The sequence below is a fragment of the Thunnus albacares genome, chromosome 11 (assembly GCF_914725855.1).
Source record: "Thunnus albacares chromosome 11, fThuAlb1.1, whole genome shotgun sequence".
Classification (NCBI taxonomy): Eukaryota; Metazoa; Chordata; class Actinopteri; order Scombriformes; family Scombridae; genus Thunnus; species Thunnus albacares.
This window is the reverse complement of record NC_058116.1, coordinates 24,639,037-24,657,303: the sequence shown is the minus strand read 5'-3', so window position 1 is coordinate 24,657,303 and position 18,267 is coordinate 24,639,037. Positions and strand designations below refer to the sequence as shown.

General features: G+C 41.5%; 1 protein-coding gene across 2 annotated transcripts in view; it reads left to right on the top strand.

Annotated features, from left to right (window-relative positions):
- hdac4 (histone deacetylase 4) overlaps window positions 1-18,267 on the top strand; it is a 144,732-nt gene that overhangs the window by 120,282 nt on the left and 6,183 nt on the right. For both annotated transcript variants that reach the window (XM_044366013.1, XM_044366014.1), the window contains 4 exons: window positions 2,180-2,299; window positions 2,402-2,499; window positions 9,139-9,257; window positions 9,967-10,100. In XM_044366013.1, the coding sequence (XP_044221948.1) occupies window positions 2,180-2,299; window positions 2,402-2,499; window positions 9,139-9,257; window positions 9,967-10,100 (471 nt within the window). The remainder of the gene's footprint in view (window positions 1-2,179; window positions 2,300-2,401; window positions 2,500-9,138; window positions 9,258-9,966; window positions 10,101-18,267) is intronic.

Sequence of the window (18,267 nt, the reverse complement as noted above, 5' to 3'; positions counted from 1 at the left end):
GGGTGTAACTTCATCACTCAGTTGTAAATTTCTCCGTAGGACTGTTAAATGTCACTTTATTAAGTTTTAATATTTTTTCAGGCGAGAAAGTAACCATTTAGATTCCCAATATGTAGTCAGTTAATCCAAATAACCTCTATTTGGAAAGTTTTCGGAGATGTGAGGAGCAGCTGGACGGGTACCAGCCAGTCATCTCAGCTGCTAGCGGCTCGATTCCGAGATGATCAGCTGGTCAACGTCCATCAACATCCCGCAGCAGAGTCAGGCTGGCCATCAGGAGCCGGGGCCGGTCTCTATGTGGGCCACTTGAGAGGCCGTTACACCAAAACAAGAGCCTCTTATGGCTTTTCCTCCCTTGATGTCACCAAACATAAAACCTCTCGTTTAGACAGGCTTCTTTTTAACTTGATTTGGAAAAATAAGCCACACGGGGTAAAAAAAAAAGGAAGTTTGGTTGTTTTGGACTTTCTCTCATTCAACCATATTATCAAAATTAACTGGATCAAAAGATTTATAAAACAACATTTTTCTTGTAAAACAGATATTTAACTATAATGGACTTCTGTATTCATATGAAGTTTTTATAGAGAAATATAGTGTTCCTGTCTCCCAAAGTGAGCATAAGACTGTAATTAATGAACCATTAACTGGCATTATATGCTTATCACATTGCAGATCAAATATATATAACACTGTCACTTTAGCCAATTACAACATTACTGCCTCTTGTGTGGGATCATATGTTCATTTGAATCTATTTCTGTCATGGAAGTAAATACCTTTGTTTTTCTTTTGTCTCAAACTCTTCGTCTATATTGTGTTACATTCCCTAAAAACTCGCGTTATGATTACAAAATGTATTGTTTGAAAAATGTCACAAAAGTCAAATTGGCTTCAGACAAAGCCAAAGCCAGGCGCACTTCCCGTGGGCTTGGTCGCCACATGTCGCCACTTCCTGTATCCGTTGTTTCAAATTAAAAGCCCTCTAGCATTTCATACACGGTCCAGCCGTATACTGGGTCTTGTTTCTGTGAATGTAGTGTAGTTCACTCTCACCAACCTAGCACGATGGAAACATACAGTATAACTGATAGATTCGATCCTCAGCTCCTCCTGTTCACATGTTGAAGACACTGAACCCTAAATTGCTCTTGATGGTTAGACCACCTCCTCGCACGGCAGCTCACAGCCTCAGTGTGCGAGTGTATGTGAATGAGAGGTAAATTGTAAAGCGCTTTGGATAAGAGCGACATTTACCACGATTCCTAGTCGTTATGGTGTACCCACCTCACCTTTTGTCTAGTCCTGCACTCGAATTTATGGGAATGGGTTGTTATGATGACTGTTAAACATCTTGTTTGTGTTACCATTATAATTTTGTGGCAAGTTTTGACTAGTATTTATGCAGAATATCTTAGAACTGCAAAACATACACAAGCCATATAATCTACTTCTTGTGAGAGAGAGAAAAAGGGCTTGAAAGACTAGCTATTTAGGTCAGACACTGTCCCCCTTTTCCCCCCGAAAGACAGACAAAGTCATTTTTAAAAATGTATGACAAAGCCGTGGTCGTGTCTAGGAGGAGTGCTCTTCAGTGGCGTCTCTGGCTGGTCATGGCCATTCCCAAAAGCCTTTGAAGGGCCTTTTCATTTCCTCTCTGTCTGTCACAGGGGGACTTTAAGTGCAGCTAGCAGCCTCATTGTCATGCCACTCTGCCTCCAGCCAACAGGGACATTTTAGGACTTGTGTATTAAAGCATTCTTGGGATATAAACAATGAAGTCATTTAATTGATGTCATGTTGTTGGCAAAAAACAAATAACTTATTGGAGTTTAGTGTTTTATTTAATCCTGCTGACCATCCCTTTTTGACATCACAGCAGGCTGCTGCTGAGATGCAGACTGTCTGGAAATATTGCTTTGTCATTTAGTTGGTCTTAGTACAGGTGCAGCAGTTAATTTTCATGTTTCATGTGCAACTCTTTCACTTTCCACTTGATGCTCTTTTGGTCACAAAACAGCTTCTGTAATACCTGTACTGCTGAGCTCGTTGCTTGAGCAGTATAGTCAGGGTCAAAGGCTAATTTAGCTGAGATCGTTCTTATTTGTATTCTTAATCACAATTTTTCCACATTCTATGTAAGAGTTTGCCCTAACCTGCTACTTCTTGATGTTTACAGGATGTTCATCATGGTAATGGCACCCAGCAGGCCTTCTACGGTGACCCCAGCGTTCTCTATCTGTCACTGCATCGCTACGACGACGGGAACTTCTTCCCTGGCAGTGGAGCACCTGACGAGGTGAGAGGGACCACCAGTCTGTCTTTGCTGCATGCGGGTAATTTTTAAAAATGTATGCATTACTGACCCAGTCGTGTGTGTGCGTGTGTGTATGCAATATAGGTTGGCACCGGAGCAGGTGTGGGCTTCAACGTGAACATGGCGTTTACTGGTGGACTGGAACCTCCAATGGGTGATGCAGAGTACCTTGCTGCATTCAGGTAAGACAATGACATCATCTGCTGCTTTAGAGATAGTTTGTGACTTGAATGGTCATGTTGTACATGTTCCTCGTGACATTAAATATTTGCCTTGTCCACTTCCTCCTGCGATGCCCTTTGAGTATGCAATGCCTTGTTTGTCGAATGATCTACCAGGGACTGTCGATGCCAGGCCTGACTTCTATTAGGTTCACTGTCTGGTGCTATTTATAACCTCCCACACACACACACACACACACACACAGACACACATGCAAAACACGCATGCATACGCACAGCTTGAAAGATCTACAAGCGTACAGGCATGGACTAGCCACAGACATGTATTGTACATGTCACATACAAATTTTGGTTCATGCAGCTGGCAAAAGGAGCAGGTCTGGATTGGTTCCAGCACTCTTTGAAGATGAGCCCATGGTTTGCGACCGTGTGTCCATCTGGCCTGAGCCAGACACATCAAACCGTCAGTCCACTTTCTTTTAGCAGCTTTCGGCACGCAATCCCCCGGAAGCACACCTTAGCCTGTTAATGCACCCCAGACCCCTTGTGATCTCACTTTCTCTCTCTCTCTCTCTCCTTTGTATTCTTCTCTTCCTTCTTCATTCTCCTCTTTGTACCCCTCTGTGTGCATGTGCGTTGATGACAACTACCTAAAATATATCAAAGTACAGACATTATTTATAACCCATCACGGGAAAACAATAGCCAACGCAGTCTGCCTCACACACATGCCTTACTGTTGATACATAGACATTTGTGTCTACTTTGCTCAGAAAATACAGTTAACACTCGATTATTATTAACAAGTATAAACTTTTTAAAATACTTTCTGTTTTTCATGTGGTTCTCCAGAAATTTAGTACTGCACGTACATAAAGTCGGTGGACTCACAGGAGAAAGATTTCAAGGAAGAATGGTTGTAATTGATGGAGCAGAGGCTGAGACATCCTGACTTTTAGTCCCGGTGTGGATCACACTACAAAAAACACTGCATCCTGCGATTCCCATAATGAAACTCAATATCGTCTCTACCTAAATACTTACTGCATCCCAAGTCCCCACTTCTTAAAAACACCACACCTTCAATTTGTAATGCAAGCTTTAATGTTAAGTTATTTTCTCAAACTTTGAAGAGCCAAAGCCACAGAAGACTTTATACAAGTAGTTTAACAGGCTGTGTAGTACTCCTTGTGATGAGTAAACTGAATTTAATGTGTAAAATCAGTGGACTATGTCTTTAAGTCTTTTAAGGGCATTGTTGGAAGGGCGTCGTTGGAAATATTCCGTCTGTGTTTGAGCCCATCGATACATATTTCAGTTAATAGGTAAAAAACTGTGCTTCAGTTAAAGCAACCCACTCTGTTAAACATTGGAGCCACTTGAACATATAGTCATTTTGGTATTTATGTGTTTGTCCAGGGGTGCGTGCATGCATCTGAGTGAACATGCATGCGGAGGGGCTTGTGTGTCGGGTTTATGTAATTGTTGGTCATTGAATCGGCGTTCTTTGCATTATGGAAGAGGTCCAAAGAGATAAAGCGAAGGAGATTTTGGGTGTGACCCTCAGACCCCGGCGCCATTAATCCCTCGTGGCTATAGCAGTATCGGACAATTTATAGGCCCCGCAGGACAGCAGCAAACCTGTCTCTCAGCTCATAGATCTGCCACACACGTGCATATACCATGCATGTACACGTGTAAATAAAAATGCACATGCTGCACACAAGCTCATAGAAATGCAGAAGGCTCAGGCTCAGACATACATGAAGTGTGCATGTTTATGCACAAAGAACACAGAGAAACAGATGCACAACTGCTCACACATGCAGCTTTTACATCAGTGTGCTCACACATGCATAACCACATGTGCATGGACACCTGATAAACAGGTTCTCTCTCTCGCTCTTTAAATTTCATTGTTTATCTATGTGTTGTGATCCTCTCCCTCCTCTTTCTCTCTCTCTCTCTCTCTCCCCGTTTTCCTCTTCCCTCTTCTCTTCGGGATGCGTGCCTTGCAGCCAGCACCTTCCTATTTCTCCGCTGGCCTGTGCCACGTTGCATTTGCAGGGGATCAAGTCTGAGCCTCCAGAAAGCACAGAGAAAAAAGATAAGAAAATTGGCCCTAATGAAAACCAGAAGCACCGTCTCTCTCTCTCTTCCTCTCTCTTTCTCTCTTTCTCTTTCTTTCTCTCTCACCTCCTCCTTTCACTCCCTCTTTTGCCATGAACTTGGAAAGACGAGAGAGGAGGAGAATTAAACTTAATTCAAACCAGCTCTCCGCAGCGCCAGATGACAGGGCTTTGAAGTGTAAGTGTGCGTGTGTGAGTTTTTTGCTCTCTTATTCCCTCTCTCTTCTCCCGCTCTCCTCTACTTTTTTTTTTATGAACGGAGGGGAAAGCCCTAAAGCTCTCCAGTTTAACCTTTTGTTGGCTGGTTTGATGAGCACTGCACCCTCTAAAGGACAGAGTCTATATTTTCTTTCAAACTGAGTCCTGCCAGGCCTTTCACATGAATCTCTCTGATGGTAATGGCTCATTGTTTGGCATTTTTCTGGCATTTTGATACTACATTACCATTAGAGACTTTGGAATTAGATGGTAATGGTAATTAGCTCTGATAAATACAAGCATTTTCTATGTAGTAATGCAATCACCATATAAATTGAGAGATTTTAATTGTAGGAGCCAATGTGTCCTGTCTGAGTTTAACTGAAAAAACTTTAAAGACATAAAAATTGATTACATATGTTTGTAAGTAACAGAATTGTATTTTAGAATATTAAATAACCAGTTTATTGAATGACACGTTATCAAAACAATATGAGAATCATATGTAATGCTTTTTCTATTCCATTCCAATGTTACATTTAAGCCCTTTGGACTCCATGTTAGAAACCTGGAGTATATTGGATCAGAAGGCATAATCAAGAGTTATTACACAAATTTATTCAATCAAAAAATTACCCTTGTACTCTGGTGTTAACCTGTGTGAGTAAATTCCTTTGCATTCGAAATCACATAACATGACAAGTGCCAAAAACCTCATGCTCCCGTCAGAATCAGTGGAGGAATAATTAGTCAGAGCAGAACAAAGGAAAATAGGCCCCTCGTGGAGGTTTAGCCTGGTGCAGTTTGCAGTCTATAGAATATAGAAGCAGGTTTAACGGGCAAAGGAAGATGTGTTTTATGGACACATGTAGGAAGAGATGCTGGCAGCGAGAATAAAACTGTGTGTGTTTGCGTTCGCGTTATCTGTTGGATAAGAATGACGTCCTCATCCTCGTCCTCAGTTAGACTGACGCAGTTCATTTCTCAAATGCAGTAATTCATTTCAGTCTAAAAAGATTCGACACACAATATCCAATACTACTTGATAAAATACACTAAACAACACACATTGATTATTGTCATGATACATTGTTTAAAAACGCAACTATTAATAAAGACTTAAAGGGTAACTCCACAGATTTTGTACATCCAGATCAGTTAAGTCATCATTGGGAGAACCATACTCAGCCTGTGAAAACACTTCAGTAATGACTAATGTATCTCTGGAAAGCTACCATAGACTTGCTAAGTTGCAAACTGGGGAGTGGAGTTTACCAGGCAGGCAGGGTCCAACAAGGTGCATTATAAGAAATGTAAGATCTAGTGTTTTTAGTGTTTTAACCCTCACTAGAAGTCTAAAAGTTGCTGCATTTGTTTTGATAATCCATTTTTTTTTAATCTGTCTCCCATCTTTATGAAAACGCAAAACTAAATTGTTGGGAATTTAATGACCATACAACATTTCCACACAGTCATCAACACATACAAAAACAGACACAGATTTATGCACAACTGTTGCTAGGTAAACAAAACACCATACCAAGCAACATTTTATAATACATGCTTACCCAACTAATTCCATTCACAGTAAGATCTAGCCGTGAGAGAGCCAGCAGTGGTTTAGATCGCAATGTCTTCGCTCAGGATGTCCCGTAGCTATGGCTCAGTCGTAAACTCTCCCCTCCCTTAATTAACAGAAAGGCTTTTTCATCTCCACATACATAGTCTCTGATTCACGCACAATTAGTCCTCCTTAAAACCACTGGCTTCCCCTTATACTGCTCTTCTAATTGATTGCTGTGGCTTTTTATTTCTTTAAATGTCAGGATATTATTCCAGGGGGGTGCGGGTTGGAACTGATGACACCAGCAGTTTTCAGCATCAGGACCAGAACTGTCTCTGTCTGCGTTCAAGGTTGGAAGAGGGGAGAGTGTGGGAGCTCTCGGTAGTTTAAGTATCCTTGGCGGTCAAGGTTTCCCTCTACGTCGTGTGTCAGCCCACATAAGCGCCTGTGGCCAACTTCCTTTAGTGTGGGGTCTTTTATGGCCCAAATGTTAATGGGCCATGGCTGTGTGTAAGTTTGTGAGTGGGCGGAGAAAGAGAGAGAAAAACATGAAACACATGCAATAAAATAAACAGGAGGTGAAAAATATTAACATGCCTAAGCATTGTGGTTGGTAATCACATAATTGTCTAGTTATTTTTGAGGTTTTCCCAGGAACAGGTCTGTGTTTTTGACCACTGTCTGACTGAAAGCTTGTGTCATGTAATTTTACCTTTATCATCAACTGTTCGTTCATACCTTGAGTCATTCGGTCTGAGTTCTTTTTCCAGACTCCACCCCCCACAGGTTCCTCCAGCCCTTGCCCTCTCTCATCTTCTCGCTCTCTGTGTCTTTATCTCTCTCACTCTAACTCTTTCCATCCTTATTCTTCATCTTCCTTACATGACGTTTTCTTCTGAAATGTTGCCAGATGCATGGTAACACACAGTGACGCACGCACTCCGTGTATCCTTGCTGTCTGAGACTACCAAAGAGCTCCTAATACTACCTCCCGCCTCTCCCCCAGACAGCTGTGTGTACGTATGACTGTTGTGTTGTGGTTGGGGGTGTGGTGTGCACAGTTGAGGGTTATAATTTGGTGGTGAACGAGAGATGGAAAAACCGGTGGCCTCCGGAGTTCAGGGCACGCTGCTCGCCCACAGCCAGCAAACCATCACCGTGTTCCTGAGGTCGGCAAAGTACAGGGGACCCACGGCGGAACCCTGTGGTACTCCATCACTCAGACCTCACCAAAACACTGCTTGTCCAAATGTCAAAGACTTAAAAATCCTGTGCAGAACCTGAGCAACAGCGAATCTCCGAGAATCACTTGTTTGGCCATCGGGGAGGTCTAACTATTTACGAACCAACTGAGAAGTGTTAAACAAGATTACTATGACACATTATCCTTTTGAGCTTCTGGTGTGCCAATCCTATTATTGTAGACCAGTTCAATGATTCATAAATCCTGATTTCAAATTTATAGTTGCACTCAAAAAACTACTAATGTAAGGGATTGCTTAAATTCATTATGTATTTAATAGTTAAATTAATTAATCTTTAAGCAATTTATAAAGCACCTTGTTTTTATATCTCATGCAGTCTAATCCAATCTTTCTGTGCAAAACTATATTAGCATTAAACACTGTCTGTTGTTTTTTAAAACAGGTCATCAAATAAACCCAACTCTGTTCTGTGAATGACATATTGCTCGCAAGCGCTCCCTCCCTACCAGCTGTGTGTTAGATGAAGGTTGTACACAAACAGCCCTCATTCACCACACCCATCCAGTGTTAGAATTATCCTCCCGGACTTAACACACATACACACATGCAATTATATCTGTCCTTCCGTTTCTTCTTTTTACTTAAGGATCTTGTATTGCTGCCTCCAAATTTTCAAAATTACCACTTTAAGAAGTTCACGCTGTAATTTTCACTGCCACACACGTACTGTACATACAAACTCATTAGGTGGATGTTTGCTTTAAAAAACCATGAAAGAGAAAGCAATGCTATAAACAAAATTAGAATTTCAGAAACTGATACACAGCAATTCAAACTAACTCGGTGGAAGTAAACAAAATACTTGGAAAGTGACATGTAGCATCTCCTTGTGGGTACAACATATACTACAATCATCAATACAATGTTAATATTTGTAACAGTAAATTCTAGTCATCCTCATTTAGCCATCAAAGGTGACAGAAGTGGCTCTGCACAGTTTTCAATGTTTCTTCTGTCACAAGCATTTACATGTAGCTTGAAAAGGGTGTAAAATAGTTTTTAAGGTAGGAGAATCTTTATCAGAATATGGAAAATGTTCGAAATGTTGCCCTTAATGCCCTCAGTGCTTCAGTTCTTGTACTTTTCCCTGTATGTTCAGACAGTTTGTATCCCCATCGGATAGCTTCTAATAGTGGTATCCTAAATTTTCCTTGCATATTTGCTCATCAGGCTTTGTGGTTTTCCTTGTACTTTTGAATCGGTTTGGCAACAGTCTCTTATCTCAAGAAATTTGATGTATTTTGCTCACTAGCCTTCCTTTCAAGGGCAGCAAAAACAAAAAAAACCAAATGCATGAACGCACTTGTTTTCAAAGTGTCCTATATAAAGTCACGATACTCGGTGAGAAGATTGAAAGCTTAAATTTAATTCACCTCACCTGTCTTAATTGTCCTCCATGTTATTACAGTCTCCAACATAATACATTGTTTTGTTAAATGTCTTTTTTTAAATGTCTTTTTTTTCCCCCTGTTGTTTACTCTAGGACTGTGGTAATGCCTATCGCCAATGAGTTCGCCCCAGACGTGGTTCTGGTGTCTTCGGGCTTTGATGCAGTAGACGGACATGCTCCACCTCTGGGAGGATACAAACTGACTGCCAAATGTAAGTACTGACCACAGCTGCCCAGTTAATTAATCTGTTTTTTTTTCTAATTCATAGCTCTTCAAACATCTTACACATTTTAACGTATGCTCTCACACATGTCGTTCATGTATTCTGCCTGTACAATGCAGCACAAAATGACGATAGCAGGAAAAACTCACAGATACACAAACACATTCTTTGTCCTTATTTTGTGCCTCTGTATTCAGATCGAGACCTTGGCGTGCCAGCAAAGAGCTTTTCTAAAACCATCCTGCAGATCTCAAATAAGAGCAGCGGTCTTGGTTGTAAGGGGGTGATATGGGTGGTTTACAGAGGATTGCAGGAAGAGGGGATGGGGGTAAAATTCGGGGGAGAAGAAAGTAAGGCTGAATGCATATATTAAAACTTCCCTCCTCCTGAAAGAAAAAGATCAAAGGCTTTGACCAAGTCTAAACGCAAAGCCGCATTTATTAAAATTAAACCTGGCTCATATTATGGCTTGTTTTTTGGCCCCCAGTAAATCCACGGTGCACTCTCTTTCTCTCTCTTCCTCTCTCTGATGCAGTCACCCCTTCCTTCATCCATGATCACACCCCCTTTTCTTTCTTTTTTCTTTGATCAATATCCAAAAAGGAAGTTAGAGCTTGAACAGCAGTGCTCCCCCCATCTCATTCTATTCTTCTCTCTTTCTCTGCCTTCTCTTTGCTGTCATTTCCTGTGTGTCCAGGCTTTGGCTACCTGACCAGGCAGCTGATGGGTCTGGCAGGCGGTCGGTTGGTGCTCGCCCTGGAGGGGGGTCATGACCTCACTGCCATATGTGATGCCTCCGAAGCCTGCGTCTCAGCTCTGCTTGGCAACGAGGTAAGATGAGAGCCAAGAGGAGGAGGAGGGATAAATTATTGTCAAAATATCCTCATAAATTACTATCAAAATATCCTTGAGAACGGCACTAAGATTCAACAAATACATCTGGAATCACAGACTAAATCCTTAGACTGGAGTTTAAACAGGGACTGAACTTCACTTGTGTTTAAAACCCTCTTGTAAATGTTCAGTATGTCACTGAGTAGATAAAAGCAGAGCAATTCTAAAAAAAAATGGTGAGCACTCAGGATGAAAAACTATCAGAAATACAGGACTTACTGTATTTTTGTTTGCCTCCATTATTTATGGTACTGTGATGTCATGATCACATCTGTTCTTTGTGTCGACACACTCAGTTGAACACAGTAAAAACAATACTTGACCCCTTATAGAAAATATGATCTGGTTAGTCATAAACTGGCATATTAATGTTAACTGTAAATTCTTTTCATTGTTCAGAGCCATTTGGTTCTGTGTGTTAAGACACACATGATGACACGGAGGTCTGTTCTACTTAATGCATTAATGAGCTTTATTAAATGTATTAAGAGCTCCTTTAGTATTGTTTATGTTTAACCATATTGCAAGTGATCATACAGGACTTACGCCAGCTGAAAAGCATCTGGTTTATTTTTGTTGTCAGCGTGAAATTTTCTAAACGCAGTTGATTTACATTTCTGGCTACTGCTGATGCAAACAATTTTCTTGAGTCTGACATTAATAAAAATCGACTATTTGTCAGTTATTATTATGTATATACATAATAATAACTGACAAGACAGATTATGTGTATGAACAGGACATGTATATAATAATAACTGACAAATAGATATTTTTAATTCTTCCAATGTTAGAGATGTCATGAATGAACACTTTAGCAAGGATAGTAATAAGAATTACTTTAATCCCCAAAACAATAAAGTTATAGATTTGATGGCCCTGTTATACAGATATACTAAGCTTTAAAAGTTATTCCAGAACGAGCAACAGCACTCTTTCAACCAACTTCATGTTTTCTTTCGCTGTCTCTACCACTCAGAGAGGAAGTCAACACCACACACACACACACGCTACACACATACACACACACGTCAGAGGGATAGGACTTCCAGGCAGAAGGTTAATTGTGGGAGTGTGTAGGCTGGACTGTGGAACTGAACAAACATCAACGCTTTGTGATTCATGGCGCGCAACAGAATAGCGACTCCTCAATGCCGCCCACTCTTTTCTTCCAGCTAATGAAGAGGCTGAAGTGCTTTCTTGAACAGGCTGCTCAATGTCATTCTCTCCCTCCAGATTATGCATCCGAGATAGCTCACTTGTTTTATTGTTGAAGGACTACTAAATTGTGGTGGAGAACAGGCGTTTTATAGAGCTTTAGGGGGAAAAGAAGAGGGTGTGTTGAGAACTTGTATCTTGTATCCGGATACTGTATATCCAGGCTGTGTCTACATCCAGATCGGCCAGCTTGCTGTCCATGTCTGGCATCGGAATGCGTCTCCTCTAGTGATATTTTTTTAGCTTTTTGTTTACAATCCATTTAATCTCTGACCACTAATGAACAGCACAGAAGTACACATTTGCTTTTAGGCGTACGGCCAGAGAGGAATGCAACAGCTGTTCGGAGCCTCACTGTGGGTACTTAAAGCTTGTTAAGTTGTTTCTATTGTGTATCAACTGTCATGAAAATCCATTTGGGAGATGTGTTATACTGTCTGACTGTGGCCTGAGTGATCGGATCTCTCCGTATCCTCGGTGTGTTTTGTGTGTAATCACGACTCTATTTAGAGCTGTTCACTTGTGATCACGCGAGATGCATTTTTGCATCAAGTAGTACTTTGTATCTCAGAAAATCAGATTCTTGAGGTGTAAATGGTGGTGTTTAAGTATGGTTGTCATTCACCGCAGCTAGTTGAGGGTGATTCATACCTCAGAATGGTATGAATCACCTACCGAGGACACGTCGCACATATACACACTTGAAATAAAAAAAAGAAAAGAAAAATATAAAGAGCTGTATTTGAGCAGTTGAGCATCTGGGTTGTGCAACTAACAACAGATCCTGATGAAACTGATGAAATTCACATCATGCAGACACAGAAAGTATACATATGCACATATGCATGGTTCTCTGTTTGACCAGTGCACACGCATTCAAGACGCTTTGCAATTCCACCTCTTAGAGACATAATGAACAAGAAACTAAACAGTGTTCTGCTTAGCAAATACCTTGCCCTTTTTTTTATTACAGCTAAGTTAAATGTAAATTGAATATCCAGACTTAAACTCTTGCACTAACTTCACTTATTTTGAGAAAGTGACCTCTCTCAAGTATTGTCGCAGGCCTACCCACAAGCACACCCTCTGAGTGTTAGTTGTAATTGGAATGGCTACTGTACCTGCTAAAGCCATTATCCTCTTAGCAGCGAGGCATTTAGAACAGTAATACTGATGCATTTGAGTCTGCATTTCCTATTAGATATAATACAGCACTTTACAGGACATAAAGTGTGACTAGTTGTTTAAGTGCACATTGTCAGTGTTTTGTTATAAATATATATGAAATACAGTCTGTAGCAAAAGTCTCAGGATAGTTAGCTTAAGTTTGTTGCTCTTGCTATCATGTTTGTTTTAATATGGCCTGAAATCGATGCTTGTAAAGGGCATGTTACATGAATACAAAAGTCAGAATTCACACTTCATTTGTGTTTATTTATGAACAAAAAATTAATTATATTTCTATCTTGACTTCAAACTAAGCTTGTAATAGTACTGTAAAAGTACTCATTTGGATCAGTCCTTAAGTGTTTAGCCCTGAATCCTGGTATCTGTGCATCCTGAGGCCTCTTGTTCCAGCCCTGCAGACAGCTCGAGCTATAAATGAGTTCTTGGAATCGTAAAAAAACGCATGGCCTTGTTCCATGTGGATCTTGGAGCTAGAGCAAAACAAACAAAACTATAACATAGCATCACATTAATAAAACTTGGTTACTGCAACAAACCAGTCCACCGTCTCGTGGAACATGAAGACGTTGATCATCAGCAGAAAGATGAACCGTGCAGGAACTTTGAAGGGACACTGGACAGACTGGGGTTTAGTTAAAGCACCGTGGAACATGTCAGCAGTGTAATTAACCCCCCAGAATATTTCTTCTAAAGAGGAAACCACTGCTAAGTGCCAAACCTGTCAAGGAAAACTAACAGTTCTGCTTGAGCAAGTTTTACGTACGAGGGGAAATGCACAAACTAGAGTCTTAATCTAATAACTTAAATCTGTTTACCTGCACTGTGCCCACCAATGACTCAAAGCAGTATAACACAGCAATTACAGCTGGTAATGATTCAAGTATTCAAGGACACTTCAGCAGGGCGGATGCTTTTTGCTGTCACAGAGGCCTGTACTGAGGACTTCCAGTTTGAAGGACGCTCTCCTTACTCACAACACCGCCCTGCTGCAAAAATAATGAATTGGATCAGGGGATTTGCTTCTTGGGTTTCAGCAGCCTGCAGAGCACCAGACTCGGCAGGGGTTTGGAGGAGGCCACTGGATGGGTGCCATAGGGAGCTGAAAATTCGAAAATAGGCAGGAGGCGGTGAGCGTCAATTGCCTCAGCCCTGCAGGACACCCCTCTCACCAGTGCACCTGGGGCCCCGTCACTGGTACACATCTGAAAATGTTTACCCTCACACCTCTTCCAGCAGGGTCAGCCTGGGCCTAGGGATCAGATAATAGAGGGAAATGGAGTAATCATTTGAAGTCAGGAGGGAGGAAAGTATTGTTATAAAGCAGCTGTACAGAGTACAGTACTTCATGCAGGTCTTCAAAGTCTAGAAAGTTATGGAATGAATTTTGATCAAATTCAGAAAAATGTTTAATATAGCTGTACATAGAGTATTAGATAAAAAAACAAGTCAAATATAGTTATTCCTGATAAGTATGATTTCAGAGTACATTTTATAAATAGCATCACTTTTTTTGTTCAGAATTACAATTTCTAGAGTGCAACATGCATCATATTGAACACCAACCATACTCCATACCATACAAGTCACAACTACGAGGTTACAGCTTTTGATCTGGGAATTTTGAATAAAAAATGAATGGTCTCATGACAGCAGTCTGGTAGGATGCCTCATTGCCAGGTAATGGCTTTGAGAAAGGGGTGAACAATACAAATGTAGATGTTGTTGACTTGCTAAGTATAGTACCAAGAATTCTCATGACTTGTACCAATTGGCTCTTGGGCAACAAGTGATATCAGCCGCCTTGAACAAAGGCAGATCATTCAGCTGTGTGGAACTTTGATAACTGATAGCAAAGAAAAAAAAAAGAGGCTAAAATGTCCCTGATCAGATCAAAATGGCAGGAAGCAAGTGCTTTTATCATAATCTCAGCGAAGGTCTCTGTAATGGACGTGGAATGTAGCTGGAAAACGTCAATGGAGGATTGAGCTTGAGGGGGAGAAAAAAAAAAAAAGCCTGGTTTGTGCAGGGGTTGTTTTCTTTCTTTTTTTTTTTTTTTTTTTTTTTTTTTTGCTTGCTGACAAAGTCCGACAAGGTCCTTGGATGGCAAATGAATCAGAAGAAGAAACAGAAGACTTCATCAAGTTTAAGCCTGTAGCCTCACCAACCAGGTTGAGAAACAAGGCAAATCTGGTCAACAAGTGGCCAGTCAGATCAAATGTGTCCACTCAGTGGGTTTTTTCTAGACGATAAAATTGTAGTTTGTGTGTGTGTTGGATGAGTGTGAATGGAGCGAATGAGTAGGCTCAGGCATGGGACCGCAGCTGGATTAGCTGGTCAGCTGTGCTTTTATTTATGAAGCTTCAAACTGCCTGAGGGTTTGTATTGTCTGGAAATATCCAGAACCCAAGACGTCACCATAGACATCTCTGATCTAACTATAGCATATAGCTTTAACCATAAAATGTGGGTTAAATGTTACAGTATACTGCAGTAGGTCTTGCTGTTCACTAACAAATGAGTTGTGTTGAGTCTTTTAGTCAAAGCTAGGCAAAATAAATGGTTAAGAAATCACAATTCCCTCTCAATTCTGTTTTGTTTATTATACAACTAGTTCTTTTATTACATGGCAGCCACTACGTCAGAGCCAAAACATCCTAAAGTTGTTCCTCTTCACCTCCTGTGTAGCTTGTACTTCCAGTATTTTACTGCTTGCTAGTGTGAGAAATACAGTATATATCTGCTTTTATTGGCAGGTTAAGACGAGCTTTGCTATAATGAGCATTAGGTTTCCTTTGAAAGCAGCTCAAATTAGCTGGGAAAGAGAGGGATGAAAATTGCTGAATGGACTTTACAGGCTCTTTTATTCACCCCCACCTATGTAGTGCGTAATGGTGAAGTCTTTCTAGTTAAATAGCTCATGAATGATGCATTGGCGACTACACCAGTCAACTCTGAACTCGGGACTAATTGATGATTGCTCGCAAACAGATGTTGGCCCAGTTAGAACCACGGTTGTTAGCAATTATTTGATAAACAACAGGCTAATATGCTAATTGTTACCAGCTGTCAATGAGGTTTTTTGGTGTGTTTACACTCCAGTTACAGTAAGACGCTCGACTTCACCTGTCCCCCCTTGGGCCTGACTATTCACCACCATCCCCCCCGACTACAAGGGAAACCTGCACCCCTTGCTGAAAAGGTCACCTGGTTTGCACAATACACATCATTACCTTGCTCAGTTAGCATAACATAATCAACTGGTGTTGGTGACCGCCAACATATGCACATGGACACAACAGTAAACAATGGATGCCTTGTGCACTTTTCTTTTGCTGAACAAGTGGAATTCCTCCTCTTTCCACTGTTTTGGTTTCAACCTCCCTCTGGAATGTTTTTACCGGGGCAAATTCCTCACTCTCGGCTCATGGCTTTCCATGGTGTCTCAGTTTTGTTGGCCTGGACCTCATTCATTGGAAAGCTGTGTCACAGAGAGAAATAGTCTTCCCCAGGAGTCAGTCAACATGGTGATGGTAAACCACCCTTAAAGGACATTTCTGACTCAAAGACTGTGACACATGTGATGGTATGAAGACGCAGAGTCCAGGCACAACCAGGACCACAGATTCAAATAAACAGACATGTCACTATGGATGGTGTGGCAGACAAATGTATGCTTGTATAGTGCACTTGAGTGTGTGTGTGTGCGCGTGTGTGTGTTTGCCATACCTGCCAGGTGGGGGCCCCTGGAGTGCCATGACAAGAGCCATTAAAGTTTATAAGCGTGAGGCCCAGCTGTCAATCAAGCTGACAGGCTGCCCCCGTCCAACTCCGCTCCAAGGTGAACCCCAGGAAACCCCAGAGATCCCCTGACCCTGCTTTGACAGGGAACTGAGGCATGCAGGGTTAGTATGGGCTGGTTTGGGACTGGCTAGGGTTATGGTGAGTAGTCAGCGGATGTAGCCTGAAGGTTGGAAAAGTGCATTTTGACCGAAAGATTGATGGTTTGAGTCCCCAGACTAGCTGGGAAAATGGGAGTGATGAATAAAGCAGCAGCCAGAATCAAAGTAATCTTGAAGTACTCCAGTCGATCAGATCTATGACCGACTGTTCAGGGAAGCTCCCAGGTGTGTGGGAGTGTAGCTCTTTAGTCAACGTTCAGACTGAAAATAGCCCTGCGTTAAAAAACCTCAAGGGGCTGCGTTGTTGTGGGTGTGTTGCTTTACAATCACGAGACAAACAGTAAAACTACTCCATTCACGTAAGAAAATATTCTATCAGGAATGTGCGCTTGCACGTGTTTGACTGGCCAACATCTTGTGACGACTTTTCCGCTGGAAGTCTCTGCAATGGCAATCCCACTAGTAACATTGAAACGAATTAAGAGGCTGGGTTTTTTGTATGCTGCACTAATATTAGACTAAACACAATGTAATGTTCAAAAATCCCTCTGGGCTAAGTGTAACTAGAGATGATTTGCTTTGTCAACCTGATTAGAGTTATAATTGTTGTTGAAATGGACAGTTAACGTTGTGAAAAGATGTGTACTTGTTCACTTTGTGGGCCTACATAGTGATTTTTGTTAATAGAGCAGCAGTTGAGGGCTTCTTTCTAGCCTCCTGGTTGTAAATGTGGCAATGTGGAAAAAGATAAGATTGGTCTTGAGTTACTACATGGTTAAACTTTTGGATTGCAGAGTGATACATCCACACCACAAAATCTGTAGATTGTCATGTCTAGTTAGCAAACCAGTTAATAAACCCTACTTTACTGTTGGACTGATGTAAGTTTCTCTGATCAAACTGTTAGATAAACACCAAATCACCAAATGTAAAATATCTGTGCACAAACTGTACGTGCATGTGCTCATGTACCTCTGTCCGTTCCTGTGTGCATGATGTAGCCTGTCGTGCCACAGCAGGATTAAAGTATCCCTCTCCCCAGACTGCCTCTTCCCTCGGCCTCCGCGGACCCCTCCCACTCACTATTTGTTTTAATTAAAAGAAAACTTCCAGCCTTGGCTAAGCAAGACCAACCGACGACGACTTTTTCCTCCTCTCTTTGGCATTCGCTGTCTTACTCCCAAATCTCAGGCCAAACCTTTTTTTTCCCCTGTCCCTCTTTACATGTTTCTCAGTTTGTTTTTTATTCCACTGGGGTTATGATTGAACAGAAAAGGGATGCATGTCGCCCGTGTCGGAATGTAGAGCTGAATGGGGCTGTTTGACAAAATAGGATGAGAACGTGTCGTATGTGCAGTAGGCCAAAAGGGAAATTGAATCATTCCGGGTTGGGAAGGCACATTAGGGAAAAGCCGTTTCCTCTGAATTGTGGCTTGGAGAGTTTCATTGGCTTAGTTGCGTTCCCTGAGGTGTGTGTTTGTATGCGTGTGTGATCATGAGCATGCATGTGTGTGTTTGTATGAGCAGGAAGTTTCCATGTGTATGCATCTGTGTACACTAGTATGTCTCCTTAGAGTGGGACACAGTACAAAGCGCACATTGTAGTTTGTGTTAGAGAGTAGCGAAGGCTCTCGGTGAGTGGGAGGAGGTGTGCATCTGCAGACCATTTTTCTATTGTGTCAGCAGCTCGAGCTTGTTCCCCACCTCTTGAAGTGATTCAACACTGGGGCTGTGGTCCACATTCAAAAGTGACCAGGAGGGAACAGCATTAGTTCAAGTGAGGTTTCTGGTGGAGATGT